Source organism: Dermacentor variabilis, chromosome 10 (genome assembly GCF_050947875.1).
Source record: "Dermacentor variabilis isolate Ectoservices chromosome 10, ASM5094787v1, whole genome shotgun sequence".
Lineage (NCBI taxonomy): Eukaryota > Metazoa > Arthropoda > Arachnida > Ixodida > Ixodidae > Dermacentor > Dermacentor variabilis.
The window spans coordinates 70358306-70377698 of record NC_134577.1 but is presented as its reverse complement, the minus strand read 5'-3'; the positions used below and the strand labels follow the sequence as shown (position 1 = coordinate 70377698).

At 46.6% G+C, this 19393-nt stretch overlaps 1 protein-coding gene across 1 annotated transcript; it reads left to right on the top strand.

Annotated features, from left to right (window-relative positions):
• Positions 1–64: 64 nt before the first annotated feature.
• Positions 65–18107, top strand: LOC142560694 (uncharacterized). Its single transcript, XM_075672952.1, has 5 exons — positions 65–320; positions 3781–4173; positions 7005–7281; positions 10785–11062; positions 16675–18107. Exons 2-5 carry the CDS (start codon positions 3857–3859, stop codon positions 17057–17059), a joined length of 1257 nt encoding a protein of 418 aa, XP_075529067.1. The 5' UTR covers positions 65–320; positions 3781–3856; the 3' UTR covers positions 17060–18107.
• The last annotated feature ends 1286 nt before the right edge of the window (positions 18108–19393 follow it).

Below are 19393 nucleotides of genomic sequence, written 5' to 3'. Positions count from 1 at the left end.
GTGCGTTCACCGAATCATTGCGCTGGTATAGTTGTAAGACCACCTCTGTTGTCATTCCAGGTGAAGGCGGCGCTGCTAGAAGCAGGCATCGTGTGGCCTCTCCTGCCCGGGGACTCGGACCCGGTGGACGTTCTCCGCACATGGCTGCACACCTGCCTGAGGCTCCGCTGGAGCAGCGTTCTGCACGTTTCCATCCGGCGGGCCCCAAACACCACCGTGATCTTCCTGGAACCGCTCCGAGAGATCCTCCGCATCGCCGAAAAGCACGAACAGTGGGCCCACGACCTGGAGGAAGCCGAACGCTACTTCGAGACGCTCAGGTCAACGTTGCGCCGGTCCTTGTCAGTTAAGACCTGGAGCTGTGTTGCAAATCAGTTCTCCGGAATCCTGTAGCGCAGGGGGAACGTCGTGAGAGGAAAAATCGCCATGCACCCAAATTTAGCACAGAGCTACACAGGAAACCCGTACGGAGTGCTCAGAAAGCAAGCTTCGCAGTTGAAGAAAACTTCGTCGTGGTCCGGGAGTCGAACCCCGTACAAGCGCCTTTCTATGGTTGTCGGTCTACCATTCGAGCTAATGAGGTGGCTATCAGATCGGAGTGCGACGGCGAATTCATGTACAACTTGAATCAAAGGGAAACTGAATATTGCAAATCAGGGGCCCTATAACGTAAAACTATTCCAATATGTTTCTATTCCAATCTCCTGACGTCAAATTTGCGTAACCACCGACGCAAGCACCGGGCGGTCACCCGCAGGTTTGTCTGAACAGACCAATCAAACGCTCTCCTCGTTCATAGGAGGTCACTTTTGTTTGCTTGAAAAACGAATAACATCGCCTACGCTGAGCGGCTTGTATCTAATTGGCTGACAAGAGGCGAGGAGAACGCTCAAGTGGAGAGGGATTCACTGGGGCAAAGCCAGTGCACTGAAAATCGATAACCGGATGAAGAGGGTGGTGCGGACGTCTGCGATTGGTCGGCTTTCCCTTACTTAGCTTGTGGTGGCTGGTCGAAAGTCACGGCAGCGTGCAACGGAAGCTTAAGAATGACGCTAAAACTGGCCCTCAGCAAAGAAGCGTTGGCAGAATGAGTAGGTAAACGTGCCGAAAGGGCTCGAAAACGTTACATGGCCACGCAAGAAGTGTTATTGTACGCAAATACACCAATGCTCTCCGGCAGGTGCGAGTAGCCAGCGTCTCAGCGATCAGCGGCAGCCATCTTTTATTCCTTTCGGAACGGGGCAGCCTGCGGCTATTCCGTAGAAAATTTATTTATTTATTATTATTTATTTCATAATACTGTGAGCCTGTCTCAGGCTCTGACAGGAGTGGAATGTACAATAGGTGGTACAACAGGTTTGGTGTTCCGGAACATGAATGAAAAGATACATAACTTATATAAAGAATAGAATCAAAAAGTGTGCAGAGTTGTAGAATCGTACAATTCATGACTCATAATCAAGAAGGCTATGGCTACAACACATTTACGAAAGCATTTTCAAAGAAAGATTCAACATTCGCAACAAAAACATCAACTGACACATCATTCACAATATGGCGGGGCAGGCTATTCCATAGTTCTATGGATCGAGGAAAAAAAGAAAATTTGAATAAATTACATCTTGCAGCAAATGGCCGTATGCACAAGTCGTGATTGGTTCTTTTGGAGCGGTGGTGAGGCTGCTTTAGGTATACGTCTTTAGTTATGTTGATGCAATCATGATATAACAGAAAAAGAAATTTCATGCATGCAGTTAGTCGTCGGCATTCTAACGTCGAGATGCTAGCCCTTTTACGGAGAAGTGTCCCGCTATCGTAGCGGGAGTAACGGGAATAAATAAAACGGAGTGCTAGGCTTTGAATTCTTTCAAGTTTCGTTTTCAGGTAAGACTTCAGGTAAGTTTCGTTCGGCATATTAATACATCTTTATCGCGTACACGTCAATTTGACGCGGTGAGTTTGTGCGGTTTTGTGACGTCGCGTTACAGGCAGGTGAAGTGGGTGCAGCCCGAAAACTTTTTACCAATAGCCGAGGGCTAATGGCGAAAAGGGGTCGAATCAGAAATAACTGTTTTTCATTTTTCTTTCAAATCATGCATAATCAGCGTGTACACATCATATCAGGTGGGGAGGTATGGCGGTTTTCGTGACGTCGCGTGACAGACAGGTGAAGTGGGCGTGGTCGAAAAAAGTTTTTGACCAATCGTGCAGGGCTGATAGCAGAATTGGAATAGAAAATTTGGAATAGTTGTACGTTATAGCGCCCCAGTTCTGCAGAACTATAGGTCATGATATTAATCTTGAGGCGTTTATAGCATGAATAATTGGCGTTCGTTTAGAGTCATTCCCTACTGTAGCCCCGTGTAGAAGCAGGGCATAGCTGAGTGCTCCTGCTCTCGGCTGGTGAAAACAAAACTGATTTCTTCATTTCGCGCGAAATTAGGTAGTCACACAATGAGTTTGCGACTATGCAGATGCTTCCCTCTGTCAATACTGCATTAGCGCTGAGAGTCTCAAATTGGACGACGATTATCGTAGGAAGAAAAGAGTTTGGTAACAATAAAAACAAGAGAATTGTCTTCAAACACAATTTGCTACAACTTTCAAATATAGACTTAAGACGTAATCGCAAGCGTCGTTCCTTTTTAATTTTTATTTACGGATTAGCTTACTTTACTTGCATTGAACAAACTCGAACAACTCGCACTGAATAAAATCGCGAGCGAGTGTAAAAACATGGAATGCATAGCTGGTATAACATTTGAAATAAAATAATAGTGCTTAAACTGTGAAATTGCTGTACATCTAGGAAGACAAGTTTTAGTCAACAACGTCAAACTTTTCCCGTGTAGCCTTTCGTGTTGTTTCAGTAGGCTATTCTTGTCTCCTCACAGGCATTTGTATCGCTACGTAGAATTTTCCATCAAAAAGGATTGTTTGGGTGAAAGATTAAATTTACGTCAATGAACGGCAACAATAAAGAAAAGGTAAAGTTTAATTTAATTCCTATGTTACATTTTAAACTCAACTTCCGTTCTTTTCTTCGAGGAGGTACATGAATAGTAGCAGTGGGTGCACCTATATAATTTTCGTACAATACGCCGGTAGTGAAATGCGGAAAATTGGCTGCTAAATACTTGAGGCAAACTGGTAACACATCTTCTGCATTAGTAAATTAGAATCAACTAAGATGCGCCTTCCGTATACTAATTCTAATATATATTTTACTAATGTAGCCACGTGAAATGCAAATAATGACACTGCAATTCGCACAAGGTAAAATGGCTTGGAGTTCATTTCGCCGTCACATGTGAGTCAAGTAACCGCGAGTACTTTTTACTAATGAGGACAGAAGGGCCCAAGACACGCGAGCGTGCACCAAACTGCATCAGTAGGCTATCAGCCAGGATCAGCCGCGCTGTCATCTGCGTTCGAGACTGCGGGAACCAGCGTAAAGTGAGGACTGCGTATGGGCTTTCCGGCTGTCTCGAACGCAGACTAACCTCTTTCTCTTGGGCGACGCGCAAAGGCAATAATTCACACGACGTGGCGCCAGAGCGTCGCCGGTGGCGTGTCGTCTGAGAGACAATGAGTTGCGATTCTGCACCGGGCGATTAGCATTTGCACAGCACTTTTAACACGCACGGTAAAAAAATAAACTATTTTTTTTTCCCGGAAGACAGAAAGTGGTGCGTTATAATTCAGCAAACACGTTAATAGATTATCTGGTCCACCCTACCTTTCCGTGCTTGTGAAACGCATCTGCAATGCCATACGCAGGCGGGAGTTTCTCAGCGTTACCGAGTCATCGGCGAATGACACCGACGGCACCGTGAGCTTTGCCGCCACCAACCAGATGGACACGAGGTACCTGCGCGCGCTACAAGAGACAACGGGCTTTCTTTCGAATTACAGCACGCTCGGCCCAGCGGAGATATTCGGCACAGTGCCGAGCCTGACGCGGGAGCGATGGCTGGCCGAGCTTAGCCGCAACGGTGTCGACGTCTCGGAGGACATCGTCTTCGCATCGACCAAGCCGGGTTTCGTGAGAACGTTTCTAGCGCTCTGGAAGGAGCGCGGCGAGCGCGAGATGCACCTGTTCCTGTCCTGGTGCACCGTCCAGACGGTGGCGCTGTACACGAACCGACGTCTGCTGGTCAACTTCTACAAATGGTAAAGGGGCGAATCGCGCGCGCGCGCACGTTGTGTAGGGTCGGTGCTTGTTCGGTCTCGACAATAGGCGAAACTGCGCAAGATAGAAAAAAAAAAGATCTCCGCAGGTGTGTGCTAATCCGAGCAAGTCGTACATCTGAGACCAGCAATGCTGTACAAAAGAGCTCTCCCACCCTTGGGAAGTTCTTGGGCTCTGTTCTGCCGTAGCCCAGGGATGGCCGAAGACTTTTTCAAACGTGCCTCTACACCCGGTGGAATTCGTTCGCTATATCCAAGCATTTTATTGGTCTTTGCTGTGTTTCAGCTTCTTACAGAGACCGAAGTTCCTTTTTTTCTTTAAAATCATTAAAAGAACGGTATGGCACCAACGTATTGAAATGAAGAGATACTTATCTTTATCACAGAGAAAAAGCCCCGATGCTATTCCTAAAACATGATCAATTTGCGCCACTGCTAGCTCAGCTCCAGCGATGAAACGCGATGTGTAAAAAAATTCCAGGTTACACAATAATCTTGATTACTTGATAAAAAAGTAAAAAGAAACCCCGCCAAGAAGTCTTTGTCTATTTCAATGAGCTATCCTTAAGGTACCCTTTATTTGTGGGCCTTGGTAATTACGTATCCAAGCAAATTTGGAGCTGCGACCCAAGCTATGCTGCTGGCTGTTCCCTGGTGGACATTTCACATCGACCAAACCGTCGCTATTTCACGAAGATCCCTTCATCAGCTTCCCTGAAGATATAGCCGGACATCTTTACGCGCGGTTATTTAGTTCTTGCGACCTTTTTCTTCTCACCTTGGCTGTTTCACTGGCGTTAAACAGATACTAATTTTACAGGCTTTTTTCGAATATGATTATTTTGTTGGTTCGAAGAGAAGTCGAAGCGAATAATAATCACCATTAGATAATTTCGAAGCGAATCGTTCGAATAGTTGTGGGATTTTACTAAATCCTCCACATAAGAGCCGGATGTGGACAATCTACTAATGTTTGCAAAAAAAAAAAAGGCAACGTGTTCGTCTCCAGGGGCGGTTCATTTTCTAAGGGCCGTTATTCGGGTATTTCCACGCAAATATACATGTTCAACATTTCTTGCAACTGCAATTTTACAGTAAGTTTGTGTACACGCTCCCGCGAACTTTTGTGCTTTTGCGGTGGTTGAGGCAGCGTAGGCATTTCGCGTTCGTCCGTCGTTAGTGGTCGTAATGCTGTGAAGTGCAACGTTGAACGACGCCAGCAGTTTACGAAGTGTTGCGGCAATTCAGCTGCGTGCTTTCAATCTGCGCGAGTACCTAACGGATTCCTTTCTGCAATAGCACAGACGAAAGAGAAATGTAATTGTAAGAATAAAATCGATGTGCGGTTTATATGTGAATTTCCTCTCGAGGTGTGGTTTCACAGCAGCATAACCCATATTGCCAAGAAACCACCTTTAGGGTGAAATTCTCCGATATGGGCGTTGCCAAAGAGGTGGGTTGCAGAGCAGCTGGCGAAAATATGACGCTGATAATTAATGCATCTGCCAATTGAGACGGTTATTTTAGAAATGTTGTGGCGTTGTATGTAGTTATTTGCGTGAGATAGTTACTTAGGTGTCTTTTTTCTTTGTTTCCGGGGTGTTTTAATTGGAGGCGCGGCTTTCGCGCGGGCAAATGCGTATGCTTGTTCATTTCGTACACTTGAAAGCTTAGAATACCTAAATTGAAGCCGATGCGAACATTGATTAGCACAACATTCGATTGAATATTCGAAAGTATCTAATATTCACTCATGTGCACCAGTTTGGTATGTATTTTTACATGCAGCCGACTCGGCAGCCGTACGTCTACGTTTACTATAAGTTGGGGCATTGTGTTTGACTGGCTATATTTATACAGTTGTTGAGTCAGTGGGTACAAGTACGCCCTTGATGCCATAGTGACGCATCTGTCCTCTAAGTTCGAAAAATTGAAACCTTCGAAAGAAATTGACGCAATTCCTTGAGGGCTTTGGCGATTCCTTTGCACCTACAGCACAGGACATTGAGTCCACACTTCTTGCAATCCACAGTTAGCCATCCTCTCCTTTGGTTCTCTCACATTTTTAGCTTGCTCACGCAGTCTATCATTCATGGACTGACCTGACCCTCTAAGGAAAAACAGGCTGCATGCAAAGGGTATGCGGTAAACACTTTATTGTGTTGATGCCATAAAGACGTTCCATAAACTTCGTCCCTGCACGGAGCATGGGCTAGCCATGCATCTTAAGAACTGGAAGCGGAGCCCTGTTTCATAGGTACCCAATCAACGAAGAAAGGAATACACGAATGTATAGACAGGATTGATTAAAGGAGCTTGGAATATATTCTACTTAGACTACACATGAGCCACTGTAGCGACAATATCATCAATCGCGCTGTTGGCTAATGTATCTGCATTCTTGATGTGCAGCACACATGTAGAGCAAGCAGTATGTCTACCAATATCATCAGTGTTTGATGTGTCATGCATGAAAACGATAACGAACTTTCAAAATAAAACTCTCGAATTAGTACCAAGTGCGTATTCTTAGAGCGTGTTGCCGGTGAACTTTGTTCACATTCCCAGGATTAACAAGGTTAGCGCTCGTTATGCCTCTGCTTTCCTCCCGTCTAAGGTGTGTTCTTGTTCAACATCCCAGCGTGTGTATCATTTGCGTCTATCTTTTGTGTTCGTTCTACACGCACTGTGAAACATGTACAACTTATAATCGTGCACCAAGAAGCACAACGAGCAGCGCTTAAAAACCTTCGTTCGTCCACCGTTAGCTTTCACTCCACGTATTTGTGACTAAATGAAATTTCTCGGCGCAGCGAAAGCAGCGCCAACGTGTACCACGCCGCCCTCTGCCTCAGCAAGGCGTACCTGCTGTGTGGCAGTGACCTGTTTGGCAAGTACTTCCAGGATGTGTTCTCGGAGCCGGAGCTGCGCGTCGCCCAGCGGGTGGTAGCTGGTACCCGCCACGCGTTCGCGAGCCGACTAGAGCGCTGGCAGTACAGGGATGATAACATAAGCCTGGTTGAGGACTGGCAATCGACCGACATCGCCCTCGGGTACTTCGACCCACTGAATCGGCAAAATCCAGGCCTGGTGAGGAATTATATGATTTCGTTCAACTAAGGCAGCAGTCCTAGCGCGATTAAATTACGAAGAAGCAAACTTCAGGCAGAACCTATACTTTGGTGATGTATATCGTCGTTGATGCGATTTGCATTCACGGGGCGGTGGCAGTTACACAGCCGTACATGCCGCCAAACACAAATGAAAGCGCAGATGGGTAAGAGCACGTGCGCGTGCCCGTTCATGATTACCCCTTGATAATACACCTCCAAGAATTTAAGACAAGTAGAGGTAACTAAAAAAGTCTCTGCCGAAAAAAGAAATATACGCATATGTATGACCTGTGTATTGCAACCGGGCTTTTAAACTGCTTTTCTATAGACAAGTGGCGCCATCGAGCGGAGCGTGCGAGAAGTCCTGCTCTTTTAACATGGCCTCCGAGATTGCATCGGTGGAGTGCCGGTGTGTACGTGCTAATTGAGAAATAATTCCTCGTTGGGGGGCCGAAGGCGGAGATCGTGGCCGAGCGCATACAGCGTTGGGCTCGACATCGACCAGTACCAAAGTTCTTTTTTTTTCTTTTTATCGGAACGACGGGCTCCAGTAAAGAGGTCAAAAACTCAACAAAGCCGCAAAGCGGGCGAATTTCACTGAACGCAGCAGTCTACAACGTTCCTCCACTCAACGAGCTTCGACTCGAGAGTCTTGATGGCGGCGCTGCTCCTGGACAAAAACAGTCACTGCGCTTCATTAGATTAAAGTACTAGATTAATATTAGAGTCGCACGGCGATTCTTGAGAAGCTCAGCGTCTTGTTTAGTCAAGGAGTGGCGCCCCACTACACTCGGTGGAGTAGGGGAAACGTTTTAGAAGCGAGGATTTTGCGAAGAATACGGAGCTAGGAGTTCTAATTTCAATAAGTATAGTCGAGATACACTGCTATCTTTCCACCTTCCTACTTTCTGATGTAATTGTGCTGACAGCATCTTATTAGAACACCGAATTGTCACGGCTCCGGACGTCGCCACGTCAATTGTTTCTGCAATTAACCCATTCATTGCTGAACGAGACATGACACGCTATAGGAATCGGTAATGACAACAGTCCCATTTTTTTACTAACTTCAAGCGATGTTCCGAATTGATCAAACGTTACCATACTGAAAGTTTATCATGGCGCTGATTTCTGTTAAAAGCATAATTTCCATGAACTTGAGCTTCCAATAAACAAACACAGGCTGCGAATTTTAATTTCAGGCTCTGCGCTAACATAGCAGAAATAGTCCAGACTTTTTTTTATTCCGATAGCCCATTATAGGACACTCCAGGCACATTTCTGTCAAGGGCGTCGCCGTGATGTTCCGTATTAAGTCCAAGGGCGATAACACCGTCGCCGCGTGCCCTACGCTGTATGTGTGAGTGAAAGCTTGCGAGGGGAGCCGACAGTGGCGGCTCGATCTCGCCCGCGCGAAAAGGAGCCGAGTTGGGAGGAAGCGCGCCCTATTCCGTCGTGCTCGAGGCATCCAATTTTGCGAGGCACCGGGGGAGGTGAGGGAGGAGGGGCAGCGTTCTACTCGGGCTGCAACTGCGTATGAGGCGGCTACTCAATGGCGCTTGGCCGTATCTTGAGAGCGATCTGCGTTCGAGGCAGAGTCTAGGTGCATCTACGGCTCATAGTTTTATGGGCGTTGTGTGTTCTCGGCGCTCAGTTGGCGTTGAAGCGATAAGCAGCACGAAGGTCACTTCGCTCGCTGCTGCTGCCGCGCTTGCTCCCGCCAGCATTTCGACATCGGGTGTTCGCGGTCCTCGAGCGTGATGTGATCATGTTTGCTGTGCGCAATGACACCATGCTTGTTAATTTAGTTATCAAGCAAGTGTTTACAAGTTGATACGACCGTTAAAAGTGCTATCCTGACTTCTTATGGCTGTCTGCTAATTTGCTATCGCAATCGATGCTTCGTTTTTCTGGCGAAAGTACGACTTTTTTGGCAGATTTCGCGCACTGTAAAACTAGAAGGTGTTTAAATTCGTTACGCATTGGTTCTTTTATTGTTATCGAAGCCAAAGTAGTTTGACTTCTATAGGAAACGGTCTCAGCTAAGGCAATTCGCCACTCCTTAACATGTTTCAGCGTGGAGACTAAATGGTGGTAATTAAAAGGAATAATATTATGAAGAGCTCCACACCTTGCACGTGTTGCTTTTTGTCCTCGTTTGTTCCATGTACGTACGAGGAGGATCATGAACATCATAATTTAAGTGTACCCTTGTAATTGTTTTAAGGAGTCTAGTAACGTTACTCGAGATAACTGTATTATGCTTTTGCGCAGGCGCAGGCACACGCGCGATAACGGTAATCGAATAAACATTAATTTCACCGTGCGAACACTGCATGCTGAAAGTTTTCACATTCGAGACAATGCAATATTAATGAGAGTATTTCGCTTCATTAGCTACAAATCGAAATAAGGAGGCCGAAGTCGGTGCACTTTCTAACACTGTCCGGGCGTCGCTTCCCCTACAAAAACATGTATACAAAAATAAAGAATGACGAATGACTACTTCACACAGGTGTCACCTGATGTGATTTCAGAATTGCAGCTGAAGGCACTGCAGCATACAGACCCAGTGAAATACAAAGTAAATAATTATCTCTCGAAATTATTATACAAACAAGACTTAAAATAGCAATAAAAGGAATTAAACAATCGACAAACCACCTTATAAAGTAAAGGTCTGAACTCCAAGATCGCGTACACACTCAAATGAAGGCTGGGTATGGCTATTGCAGGTGAGCTTTGGTACTACGTACTTGATCTATGTTTAATGGGTGAGGTAATGTAAAGGTCACCTTTACGATGCCACAGTATTTCTGCCTTGATGTTTCAATTTAAGAGGTATATATGTCGAATCTGTATGTTGACGCGATAGAATAGAGCGTAGGCACTTTAGCTTTTAGGACTTTTCCGTATCCACCGTGTCCTACACACGGTGCCTAAGAAATCTTCAAGAAGATACCTTCAGGGAAAATGTTACAGTTATCAGCTGCTTGCGAAAATCTGGTGATGTGACTAGCCTGGTGCTCGCTGCGTTAATAGCGCCAACACTAGTCCATGTTATAGCACCTCACATCTACTCCGCTTTATGGTGTAAGTTTGGCAGGTTAGTTGTAAGACACGGTGGGGCATGCATTAAACTTATTCGTTGGCATGATTCTCATCCCCATGTCTCTCTGCGGCCCCCTTAGCAGCGTAAATTAAACCATACACTCAGGCCATACCAACGAGCCTCCCCTCTAATGGCAATTTAAGCTCTTGGAATTGACGTTTCCTTACGTGCTGCAAATACAGCGCAGGTAAACTACTTTCCAATCGCACGGGATACATCACGACCACGATTTGGCAACCGCACCAAGTTGGTGAGCTCTGAATGCTGTTCAATCAATAACCGCGCTTTTGTTTCTCAGCTTTTCGACGGCCCTTCTCGCGCCTCGCGCAGCACCACCGCGGCCTCATGCCTTGCAGCGTTTGTTGCAGCAGCAGACGGAGGAGGCCACGTGCACGCGAGACCTGGGCGACTCTCTGGTGGACAACATGCGGTTGGCCTCGACGGGCCACGTCCCGGAGGGTCACCGTTGGGTCTCCGAGCAGATAGAGCACGCCGATTGGTTCGTGCTGATCCCGGGAAAGGACCTGGCACTGCTGCCGTACGCGCTCACTTTTCCGTGGTTCAGCCACGGTGGCACGTGGTTCATGAACCACGGTGGACTCGGTGGCCACGTCGCCTGGGCACTCAGTGCTCTGTTCCTCAGCGGGTAAGCACGTGCAACGGTGCAGCATGGCTGCGTTCAACTTGTACACTTCTAATTTCGTTCCGCTGAGGTGAGAGCAATATAAGAGGGAAAAAAGTATTTGCGACCATTCTTGACCTACCAGAATTGAACAGCGCTCGCTTTGAAATCGCAATATGCGTGACACGGCGTTCCGTAATTTGGAACGTTTACTGCGGTTAGTATTCTGATGATACGTCATGCACTTTCTCCTTTGCCTGTTGAATCTTGTCCGAATATATAATCACTCACGTGCTACGTGCGGTCTATGTGATAGCGTCGCTTGTCCAGCGAGGTGCGTGCGAAAGGAGTCCGGCTGCATACGCTCCTCTAACACGGCGCGTTTCAGCGGTGGCACTGTGGCACGCCGCTGCGTTGCTCCAATCCTGATCACAGTACGTCGGCACTCTATCGTTAGATGCATTCTACCAGAAAATAGCTAACTTTCTTTTAAAATACGGATACAAATTACTATAGTACCTAACGGCAACCATGTACTACGTACTTGTAACGTTTACCCGGAAATTATTGAACACACGTCTACTAAGAAACGTGCATAAGCATGGGGAACATCTCACGTGCTTATACAAATGAAGCTATGCATACGTACGCAAGTATACGTTTACTAGTCGAGCTATAAGTATGCGGGAGAATCTCTAGAAATAGTGCATGGTTCGAAGTAGACATGCGACACAACATTCCCGATAAAAGTTAGAGAGGAATAAGAAGCGCTGTATCGGATATCCTGTTGGTATTTTCGGGAAACGCTGTTCCATATATCATTTTCTATATGTACCGAACAGTCAAACAATCATTCCAATACAATGAATCCCCTTATTTTTAGGCAATTAAAAAAATCTGCAAAAAAATGCCCCTTACCGATGGAACCTAAGTGGAACGAGAATTAAGGTGTACAAAAAGCATTTTTGGCTTGTGGCTTTCTCTGATCACTGTGTTTAGCACAGGGCAAAGCAGCTGGCTAGAAGAACACACCTTAGGCCTACCTGTCTGGCGTTCTTTGCATTGGCCTTTCCTCTCCCTATGTTTAGAAGAGCGAGGCTGCCGACGTTATACCGTCTACACTGACATCATTTTTGATTGCCGGAGTTGCGTTTCTGTGTAGTGCTCAAATTCGCTGAGCGTGCCGCGAACAGTTCCTTTTGTACCTGCCGTGTTCTTTTTTTTTTTATTTGGTACAGCAATAAGGTGATTATGCAAGCTAGATGATGCATATTCCGAGAGTAAACAACTCCGATGACGGTTAATACACGAACAAAATGCACACTTCTATGTATTTTTGTTTGTTTGTCCCATCTTTAGTGCTCTGTGCTACAAGAATGCCATTGTACACTGTAAATCTCATTATGTCCTCGTTTAAGCCACCATGCTATTTTCTACCTAATTTTATTTCCGTTTGCCCACGTATGTTTTTACGTGTGCTCCAACATTGTCACCCTCATGCAGCTGTGACACGTACGTCACCTGTATGCTTCTTGTAGTGTGCCTTCGGAGACACTGGGAGATTACGGCTTCGATAATTTTCGATTCTCTTGTCGCACGCCATAACCTTGGTTCGGTGACTAGAAAACACTGATTTGTTTTACGTTCTTACCTTTTCACGCAAGTTGTGCACATGTTGTAAGAGGCGCTGCAAATCCATCGTTATTAAAGAAGTACAAAAAAATAATATGCACGATCGCAAACATCCTGTAAGCCTCTTTATTTGAGGGCACCACCTTTTTGCGATCAGAGCAGCATTGTTCTTCAGGCGCCATGCTGGTATGATTGGATCGCGCTGGATAGTTCACAGCGTACATGCTATTGACCACGAGAGCCAAGCTCTCGCTTTCTTTCTGAGAGGTCTCAACATGTCTTTGAAAGTACAAAACTTGTTTGCATGTCGTTCCCAAATATTGAGCGTCCATGTAGGCGCAAAATCGAAAATCGCCGAGCCTAGAGACAATGCCACAGCTCTGGCCGCGATTTGAATAGGCGAGCCAAGTCTGAACATTGTAAATACGTAACATGACGTGCAACGTGTTACTATTATAAATCTAGATTTGAACTCTATTAAGATGTCGCTGAGGTGACAGCAATCAGAGGCGTCTCTGTACGCAATGTGGGGCGTGTCGCACTAGCGAACACCCCAGTTCACGCAACTATAGCGAAGCTCCGAAGAAACACATGTTTGGCTAGCGTTCACGCTTCTAAAATTATCGCGATACGATTTTGTAAGCCTCGTCAATTCTTAAGGTCTCGAGGAGTGCCTGTGCAAGGTCAGCTCGACAACTCTATAAGAGCTGAAAAACGAACAACTACTTTCTGCAACAGCTTCATTTTCTGAAGTGATACATCGAGCGATGCGTTGCGTCATGCCAGACAACTTGCCGCCTAGATTCGGAAGCACGGGAGTATGCATGTGAATTATATGCACGGCGGAAAGAGGGTATGCAAGGCTTTGAATAAAGATCGAAAAAGCACACACCATCATTTTCTCTGTCGGCGCTTGCTGTTTTCTTATTACGTCCCCGGCGAACTTCCGCCAGAGCGTCGGTTGCCAAGCGTGATATTCTCGGAGCACAACTGAACAAAATAATCTTTGTGTGCATCCGTTCGCCCTAGTTGACCGACAGAAATAGGAATACTTTGTTTATATCCCAGTTTTACCATGGGTGGCGAGGTCATCACCATGTGCTCGCTGGAATCAACATCTTCGGAACATACAAGCGACGAAGCTAATGGCGTTAAGTCATTTCTCTTTATGCTAGCAATCTAGAAGCGACGCTTGTCAGCAATCGCAGCGGTGGAGTCCACGAAGTCGCAGCGGCTGAAGCTGCACATTACATTGGCTACCAACAGTTAATTTCGCATCCGAATACAGTACAGTGGTAGCCCACTGACCTTGTGTCAAAGACGGGACACGTTAGAATGGCAATAATTCGCAATGACACATTACCGTTCCAAGCTGCCGCTGGGAAAAACGGCTATCCGCACATGTGCCAGCGCGCTGGTTCGGGGCTACGTTCCACCTCGCCGATAGAATGGGCCATACAATCCTCACAGCGAGACTCTTCTGCTACGTAACAGCAAACCAGAAATACAAACGCTATGCAACGGAATTCCATTAGCATGGTGCTCTAGCACGTATCGCTAAAATAGTGCATTCAGATGTATTGACACCAAACGGCTTGGCACGCAACCTTACGCAAAATACGGAGTTATGGAACGTGCATCGTTTGCAAAGGGCATATAGTTATCGATGAATTGGCGATAGACTTCCCTTCTATACTGCATTCGGAAACGATAAGTATTTCACAAAGCCTCAGGTAACACAAATATATTATCTTTTATTCGTTATCTTTTAACGGGTACTCTTCTACTCGCTGTTTACAGTAGTCTATCCTCTCGGCCAAGGGTACGTTTCTCACGAAGTAATGCTAAATCTCTACGAGTGACTCGTTGTTATTGTCACATGGTAGTGACTGTGACGAACACAGTAGCAAAACTGTAAATGGCGAAACTAAATCTTTATTGGGCGAACTTGTGCCCTCAAAAGCAAGCTACACTTAAAGCACTAAAATAGCCGCGAACACAGTCGGCGTTCGTTGAAAATCTGATCGGCGGGTCAAGTGCGTCGTCGTTTATGCATCAGTCACCGAAAGTTCCAGAGTAATCGCTGGTGCCCGCGTGTCTTCCAGAAAGTTCTACGCCATTCGCGTCGCGCGTACATGAGATCAGATTAGACAAGTTTCGGCGACAACAGACAGCGGATAGAAGCATCGATAACATTCGAGAAACGTGCGATACGTGCAGGCGCGTCCTGCTCTTGGATCGGGGCTTTGCGGAAGCGTTCGGCACATGAACGCACTAGCACCTCCACCAGATGTCACGTGATAGTGACTGTGACGAGCGCAGTGGCAAAACTGTAAGTAGCAGAACTAAATTTTTATTGGTCCGGGACTACGTTGGTGTTCTCTTTGTGGTCCAGGCTTGGATCACGGCTTGTCGGGGCCGTCCGGTACATGAACGAAAAGCACCTCCACCACATGTCACGTGGTAGTGATGTATAAAGAACACAGTAGCAATACTGTGAAAGACGAAACTAACTTCTACAGGGTGAACCTGTGCCCTCAAAAGCAAGCTACACTTAAAGCACAACGATAGTGGCGAACACAGTCACTATCGAATACTGATACTATTCGAGAAACTTCCGATACACGCAGACGCGTCGTGCGCTGTGCGACAGCACTTGTTAGGCGGTGAAACGTGGTTACCCGATAAGGTTAAACAAGTACACGTGTCACTATGGTCTCACACGGGAGTCGATGGCAACTGAAAACACAGCTTTTTACCTCTGCATGCTTCATTGCTTCTTGCTGAAATCAAATAAGTTGAAAAGGGAAGCAACACGATGCTGCCATTATATCCAAATAAGGTTTAGGCAGAGTGCATTAACCCTGTTCTGTTTATTCAAGAAACCTTGCTTTTCTTCCAACCTGTACAATATCATTGGAAACAATATCCCCGAAAGCAATCGGCCCAAGATAACGGTGATAATGAGAACTATCATGATGCGATATCAAGAAGCCGTAAATTTTGACAAAGTAGACGAATTGCTGTGTACATACTTTCCGCTCGTCCTAGTTCTAGATCAGGCCTGTTCGAAATTCAAGAACCAATAACGAGCCCAAATTCTGACGTCACCGTAAATGCTGTAAATTTGTGTGACAAGTTCTAGCTTACTTCGTATGCGAAGTATAACGTATGTTCTTGTACCCGATAGGGGAAACATAGGAAGCTGGCACTTATTTGCTGAAGTAGAGGGGGGTCATCAAAACAGTGACGGCTCGCGTTCACTTACCATCAAATAGCCAGGTGAAAGGTCGCATTCAATCTTCGTGTGCCTCACCACAAAGTACGTTTCGAGCCGTAACGCCAACACCGCCTAACACGCATAATATACAGATGCTCCTGGCCACACACAATAATGCCGCCCTTGAATTTATCGCATTCCGCTGTACAAATATTTCAGAGGCCAGGGCAAGAGGAATAGTCACTCACTAACAAACTCACCCGAAATTCGTGCGGAGTGGTGGTGTGCGTTGTCAGCAAACTAGCATGAACAATGGGGCGTGACGTACAATACGATTTGCCTATTTAAATTTAGGCACGCTGGGCAGAACAGTGCCTAAGTTATCCGTCCTTGTTTGCTTACGTACGGTTGCCTGTTCCGGTCAAGAGAGCGTGGTTCAGAGCGGGAGATCAGAGCTCCGAAACCCCGTGTTCTAAGATGACAATTTAGTCGATGCATCCGTAAATGAATTCGGGCACTTCCATTATGATGCGGCGATCAAGCTTAAAATCAATACGCCTCTACCGCTGTCACGCGAAGGTCACGCACAGAAGGCGGCAGCTGAACTGTATATAAACAAGATGACAGAGAAGCCCCGCCGACTTGATATGTTTTCATCACTCGATAGTTATCGGAAGTAATCGAAAGTCAGTTGTTAGTATGGAAAGCTAGTATGGCAACTATTGGGGAACATTCGTTGCCACTTGCTGACATTTGAAGCATGTTATTTTATTCCTCTGCGTAGCTACGCCAGATCTCGGGACGCTGTCAACGCCATCATTCGGGTCATCGAAAGGGCCAACAAAGCGAGCCGTCCAAGCGACGTCCGTGGCCCCGACAGGATCGTCCAAATCTTGCGCACGCTGGCCTTGGACGTGTCGTACGACGCATACCGCGCTGCCGGCGCGGTTGAGGGCGACATGCACCTCGAAGGATTCGAGGACTACGGCACTGCCGCGATGTTCTTCATCGCATCGTGTTACGCTCTGTGTCGAGGAAGCAATACCGTGCTGCCCTTCGCCGGCGCCGAGTGTGACGAGACATTCCGCAACGTTGAGGGCTTCGGCAACGCTTTTGGGTGCGAACTGGGCAGTGCGATGAACCCCTCCAACAAGACAGCCCTTATGTGAAGTTTGTGCGTGCGCCTAAAAGACGCGTCTTCCGGTTTGGTTAGTAGCAGGCTCAAATGTTTTGTTGATTTCCTGTTTAATGCTACGCTCTTGATGTCAGCATTACTCATTCCGTAACTATATTTTTTTGCTGTATTTAAGTACGGCTAATGCATCCACGCTTGAATGTCCTGAAAGCCTTGAGGTAGCTACGCAGAAAGCACGAGGAGATGTATAATATTATTTTTCCAATGTTCCTTGCACGTTATTTTTGCGTAGTTTTCTGATTGAACGCGCTATACATTCTGCTCGTATAGCACCTCAATATCATCATAGTAGCTTGTGTGCCTTATGGAGGACCTAAAGGTCACACTTCGAATGAAATAGAAGATAAAATTGGCACGCAGAGCTGCTCCTGAGCAATGGTGCTGGTGTTATTAGTGGCCCGGAGAAAGCGGAGGGGAGGAGGATGGGAGTCAAGTCAGAACTAATCATTGCCTTTCCTATGACTTGTTATTGTTCTGAAGCTCAGCTATCGTGTAATATTTTAATCTCGAATGACACCTAACACCACTAAGTTTCATCGGACAGCAAGACCACAGTGAGACTTTCCGAAACAATTCGTGGTGACAACGCCGTGATTGACGTTTCGACTGCGTTTAATTGCTGCATGTGTGACCTTTTCTCAGGCAAATTCATATTGTTTTTGAAGCATTGTGTACGGAGTGTAAAAAAAAAATGCTGTTCATAAAAATGTGGGCCGCATTGACTGAAAGGCTGCTATAGTAATGTGAGTTATAATTGGTGTTTCTGTGCCGAAAGTGACAGGAATGCGTACGGAGTAAAACTGATTTTTTTAGCATTTGTCAGAATTTTCTCTCTTGGAGATTTGATGACCGCAATTCTCCGATAGAATCTACTTGTACCTGCTTTAAGAAATTCATTGACTCACGTACGCGCACCTGACACCTGTGGCCGCAGTAGGCATAATAGCGGTTGGAGCATGTCGAATATAGCGGAAAGCATGAAAGTCTCAGCGCGATTCCTACACATGTTGAATAAATGTGACTTCAGGAGCACTGTGTGTTGTCCCGTTGCTCAAATGCTAATCGCATTCGCATCGACAGTCGTCGCGAGATCATTTCCGCTATAGAGGTTTATTTCTATGACTCTACATTTTGCAAACTCAGAGAACTCCGGTGCCTGTTTTTTTCTCGTTGTTTTTCGTGGGTTTATTATGAACAACTGTGTTACCAGCCAGGAAATCTCAGGAAAACAGCTGTAGCGAATAATATCCTGCTGTGCATATGCACACGCGTTGCATGCCCCAAGTATTAAAGACATTGATCAATGCTGCGGTAATATATCGGCGCTCAGCCGAAAACTGCATGATCACCGACTCGATTCCGTGTCAGGTCTTTTTGTTTGACTCCAGCTCCTGTCGAGCCTGAAACAAAAGGCAGCGAAAAACTAAGAAACCAAATCGGCCCTTTCTATCGCCGACAACTTGCCGTTCTCGGCGAAAACAATTTGGTGTGACGCAAGATGCCTCCTACCATAACCTATAGACGGGGCGAGTGGTTTTTCCGGTACAGTCGAAGTGAGTTTTGACAGTGATCTCCATCATCCTCATGTGCACAGGCGCTCCACGCGGAAACGTAACACAAGCACAACGCAAGGACTTGGAGGCATTGGGGCGTCGCGACCGTTCCAGTCAATTTGTCCCTTTCTGGGATTGCGCTGCTGAACTCGTCAGAGCGCGCCTGATCTTATGGACAGATTCGGGGGCAACACAGCGCGCCTCTGTACAAACCTCACGGTACTTGCATGCCTCCCGCTTTCGTGCGAGCGAGTAATAATTGCGCCCGCTTATAGTTCCAGCTCAGCCATGCAGCCGTACAGAGCGATTACTCACTGCCATCCGATAGTAATTGACGCCATCGATTCAGACCCCCATGCAACAAATACCTGGGAAAAAGAAGCAGCACTGCGCTTCGTTACGCGACAGTTAACGGCAATCCAAGGGCGCAACTGGCGCAGGCCAACGGAACCCGTAGCTCTTTCATTCCGGATATAAACCGTGCGGCCGAGCGTACGCGGGTACGCGCGGATCTGCCGAGCCGCTTCGACGGCTTCACCATTCTGCTACTGAAGAGATCGATCTACAACACGTAGTACGCAGAATGTGCTCACTAGCCACGTCCTAACCCGAACGCTTTCGTGTGTCTTCCTGTGTCTGGTTGTGGACGTGCCTGTTGAAAAGCGCCGGACGATCTAGATAATTCATTTATTTACAGTGCCTTCCAGGCTCCGCGGACGGAGCAGTCAGTAAGGAGGGGGAGAAAGCACACCTTT